Source organism: Condylura cristata, unplaced genomic scaffold, assembly GCF_000260355.1.
Source record: "Condylura cristata isolate star-nosed mole 26May11 unplaced genomic scaffold, ConCri1.0 scaffold00008, whole genome shotgun sequence".
NCBI lineage: Eukaryota > Metazoa > Chordata > Mammalia > Eulipotyphla > Talpidae > Condylura > Condylura cristata.
Window position 1 is genome coordinate 59,509,648 of NW_004567109.1, and position 4,538 is coordinate 59,514,185.

At 43.4% G+C, this 4,538-nt stretch overlaps 1 protein-coding gene across 1 annotated transcript in view; it reads left to right on the forward strand.

The window, feature by feature from the left end:
• BNIP1 (BCL2/adenovirus E1B 19kDa interacting protein 1) overlaps nt 1-4,538 on the forward strand; it is a 14,555-nt gene that overhangs the window by 5,841 nt on the left and 4,176 nt on the right. The window contains exons 4-5 of the mRNA XM_004679227.2: nt 1,138-1,239; nt 2,264-2,382. Of these exons, the coding sequence (XP_004679284.1) occupies nt 1,138-1,239; nt 2,264-2,382 (221 nt within the window). The remainder of the gene's footprint in view (nt 1-1,137; nt 1,240-2,263; nt 2,383-4,538) is intronic.

The following is a 4,538-nucleotide window of genomic DNA, read 5'->3' on the forward strand; positions in this document are numbered from 1 at the left end:
GGACCAAAATTTATCAAGTTTTGATGGGACTTTATCTTAAAAATGAAACAAAACCTAATAAGCTCATGTTAAGTTAAATAAAGCTGAGGGTATCATTGTAGCTGTGTTCAATTAAAGGTGTATGCATTGTGCATGTTCAGTTAAAGTGTATGCTATTTCTAGGTATTGAATTGAAGGAAGTTTCACTTTTCCACAAAATTGCCTGATGGCTTGAAATAATACCTGTCACTCTGCATTTGATGTTTGCATCGCAAAAAATTAAAGAGAGAGTTGTAAAATATTAGAACTCTGTCAACTTTTCCAATTCTCTGGGAGTCAGGTAGCTCTCCTTTAAACCCCTGTTAGGTTCTCCTAGGAATAGCCTCCTTCTTGTTAATTGGTCTCATTCTACTGGTTTCGTGTTTGTGGCTTTGCTTCTGATTTGAGTAATTCTCCAGCCTCAGCCTCGCCCACAGCAGCTGTGTTTAAAAACACCTGGCATTCAAGAGAGAGCAGGTAAAGAATGTAAATGAATCATGTCAAATGGGATACCTGATCCTGGCCGCACCTCACCTTTCCACTCGCAGACAGCGAGGTGACCACCCCACATTGCTATCACAGTGTGTTTGCATTGTCATGATCTGTCTGTGGTCTGTGAAGAACAGCAAATCTTAAAGAGACAGTGAAGACTGTCTTGAGGACTTTTTTCTACTTCCTGTAACACACATTGAGCAACATACATCTAAGGAGCCAGAAAGTGTTGTGCTAGCTACTACTGATACAAAGGTGAGGAAAGCTGGGCTGTGGAGGAACAGAAGCAGGCAGCATATAGGCAGAGCAGTTGGTGTCACGAGCACTTGATGGAGGGGGTCTCACGTGCCCATCCAGAGAGTGTGGGTGCTACCAAAGTCTACAGCCTTGTGGGTTGTAAACAGATGTGTGCCCTGGTCAGACTGCTCCTTTCAGCTTCCCAGGAGAGACAAGAGAGCATCCAAGAGTTGATCTCCAGGGTCCAGAGGGTTTTGGGACCGGAATGCAGAAAGAGCCTGTGAGCCTGTGCCCACCCCATCACTGCCTAGTTGAAGGAAGAGCTGTGGTGATTTAAACTACCAGGCGGAGAGAGTGGAAGGGAACTCACGAGGACCCCTGTCATTCCAGCAACCAGGCCTCATGGAGGAAAGCCAATCTTACTTGCAAGATTGCCATCGACAATCTAGAGAAAGCAGAACTTCTCCAGGGAGGAGACCTCTTGAGGCACAGGTACCCATCCTTTTTTTGTCTTTCTGGGCCCCGAGGGTAAAATTGAGAGCAGTTAGCAAGGTGCCTAATCCATTGTGGGGAACCCCTTCTTATTTTTCTTAAAGATTTATTTATTTATGCATACAGAACTGGGGTACAAGCCAGAGGTGAAGGGGTGGTGAGAGGCTTCACAAGACAGAATGGGGAGCAGAACAGGCAGATCAGTGAAGTACACTGCTGAGGGGAGCAGTGGGTGGGTCAGGCAAGGTCTGCTGTGCCATGTGGGTCAACTCCAGGGCAGGGGATCGAACTCACACTGAAGCGGCTGTGGCCAACTTGCAGTGCTGTGTCTTAACCTGTTGCACCACCAGGGAGAGTCTTTGGTATCCAATTTTATTATACAAGTATTATCTCTAAATATGAAAGAAAATACATGTTTATTCACAGTAAATTGTAAAATAAAGTATGAATGCAAAATGGAATAAACTATAACCATATTGTAAACATTTTAATATATTGCCCCCTCCCATTCTTTTTTCTTCATAATTTTTACAAATTATCATACTATAAATAAAAATTAGCATCCTACTTTTCTTCATATAATATCAAAGATAACTTGGTTTTTTTAAGACTCTACTCAAAATTTTAAGTGTTCCCTTGTATTCATCCTGCGCATGTGTGTGTTTCCATTTCTAGTTTTTCATTATTATAAATAATACACTAGGATACATCATAAAACATAAGGTCTTTCCACATTTTGGATATTTCCTCTGGAGAGATTCCCATGGGTGAAGTGATTGGGGCAAGGCCTGAAGGTTCCTAATACTTGTTGCCAAGTTACTTTGCAGAAGGCAGCACTAGTTTGTGTTCCTGCTGTTGGTCTTTTAAGCGTGTGATCTTAGCACACCTGCTGGCACTGACTCTGATCTTAAAAAAAAAAAAAAAGTTCTAATTTGGTACAAAAGAAAATGGGAATTCACTTGACTGTGGGGCTTTCTTGGGCCAGACTTCTGTTGATACTCCTCTTCCCTCTCTGGATTTGTAGGAAAACCACCAAGGAGAGCCTGGCCCAGACATCCAGCGCCATCACAGAGAGCCTCATGGGAATCAGCAGGATGATGTCCCAGCAGGTGCAGCAGAGTGAGGAAGCCATGCAGTCGCTAGGTAAAGCCAGACTAGAGGGCAAGCTTCTCCTAGCCACTCAGAACCTGTGTGCCAGGCACCTGCCTTGGGCTCCCCCACTTCTCACTCCCTCTCTTCTGTATGTCTTTCCTTGCTTCTTCGGCAGTGTGGTCTCACCCGTTGATCTTATTTCTTTTACTTTTCTTGTTGGTCCTTATAGTTGGACTGGAAGGCCCTTGTGTATGTTTCCTCAGCAGAAACAATCACAGGGATTTAATGAAAAACAGAGACCTCACTCCTCCATCCCCACCCCACGCCCTGTCTTGAGTGTGGGGTGGAAGGGCTTGGGAGGTTTTTTCTCAGGGACTCCTGGGGCCTGTAAGGAATCGTTGCCCCAAAAGACGGTTAGTATATTTGCCATCGAGGCTTGGCCTGTGGTCCAACTCTCCCATGCTGGAGTTCCTTTAAAAGCTCCAGTGAGAAAAAGCTGACAGAGACCATCTGGCTCTCCCTACAGCATTCCCAGAGGGCCTCCTTTGTGATGCAGAATCAGGGGCCTCTCAAGGCTCCTCATCTAGGAAAACAAAATAGTTTGCTTATGGAAAATTTCGTACTACAACATGGAGCCTGAACCCCGTGACCCGTCTGTCCAGCTTCAGCACTCGTCCTCTCACAGCCCCGTTTCAGCGCTGCCCTCATGTGCCCCATCTGGATTATTTTGAAGCAAGGCTCAGACATCATCCATAAATATTTCAGTATCTCTCTAAAAAATAAGATTCTCTGAAACAAACAAAAGTCCCTAAAACTGTAATACTAGGATCACCTCTAAAACTTCTCAATTTGAGCCTTTTTATTCTTCAGAAGCAAGAGGAAAGCAGGCTGCTGGTGCCCAAGGTCACTCGTGTGTTTGAAACTTAGCTGACATCTTAGGCTAAGAACCAGCCCGTCACCTCCTTGGGTGTGTCACCTCCTTGAGTGTGTCACCTTGAGCTCTTGCTGTGGGTGTTGCCCAAACCTGGGGAGATCCCCAGGGACCATGAGAAAGAGGAAACCACCTGGCCTGATCCAGGACTTTTCTGCTCTGACACGGGTGGCAGGAGGCATGGAAGGGAAGCCAACTACAGGCCTAAGTGGAGAGAACATTGTGTGGGTGATGATGGAGAGTTATTCTCCATTTTTGAGGAGAGAAAGCCATTGGAGAAAGGATGCATCATTGTTCTTCATCCTCTCCTGGCGGGTGACAAATTTAGCTTGACTTAAAAACCTGTTTAGATCATGGTATTTTTCAAAGGGATATGGTGTCTGGAGTTTGCAGTAGATTCCTAGGAGTGAGGACATGGGGCACAGGACTGCTAGGGAGTTGGGGGATCTTGGCTATGAATGATGAGCACAGGCTTTTCATGACCCTTTTTTGCTTTTGTGATGAGTTAAAACTCTCTATAATATGTTTAAAAGGAAAGGCCTACTAGGCTTTTGCTGAACATGTTCTTTCTTAGTTTCTTGAAATGGCAGTCAGCCTGGAGAGAGAGGAATGGAGAGGGATGAGAGTGGTTTTATTATGTGAATGGCTGTTGCCCTCTGACCTGTCTTTTTGAAAATACTGCTCTCTTTTCATTGATTTTTAATAGCCTTTAATTTTGTGAAAAGGTAAAATATTATATGAGAAAGGGAAAGAACCTTATGCCAGCATTATCCACTAGAAACAAAATGTAAGTTATTTAGTAGGCACATTAAACAAATATAAAGAACCATGCAATTAATTTTAATAGTATATATATTTTAATATATTTATTTATTTTTTTACATCATGGTTCATTTTTGTACAATGTTAACTTTATCCTCTTAGGTGTAGTCCCCATAGAATTCCCACCACCAATTGACCTGCGCACCATCACCATAGTCCCTTGTGCTCTTCCCTTTCCTGTTCTGATCTCTCTCCTTCCCTCTCTCTCTTGAACATCTCTGATTTATATTTGCCTGCCAATTTTTTTGCTATTATTTTCCCCCTTGATCCTTTATTTGGTTCCTCTATATTCTTCCTTTAAGTGGAAGCATCTGGTTTTTATTTTTCTTCTGAATTACTTCACTGAGCATAATCCCTTCTATCTCCATCCATGTTGCTGTGAATGGCATTAGTTTATCCTTTTTGACTGTTGAATAGTACTCCACTGTGTGTGTGTGTGTGTGTGTGTGTGTGT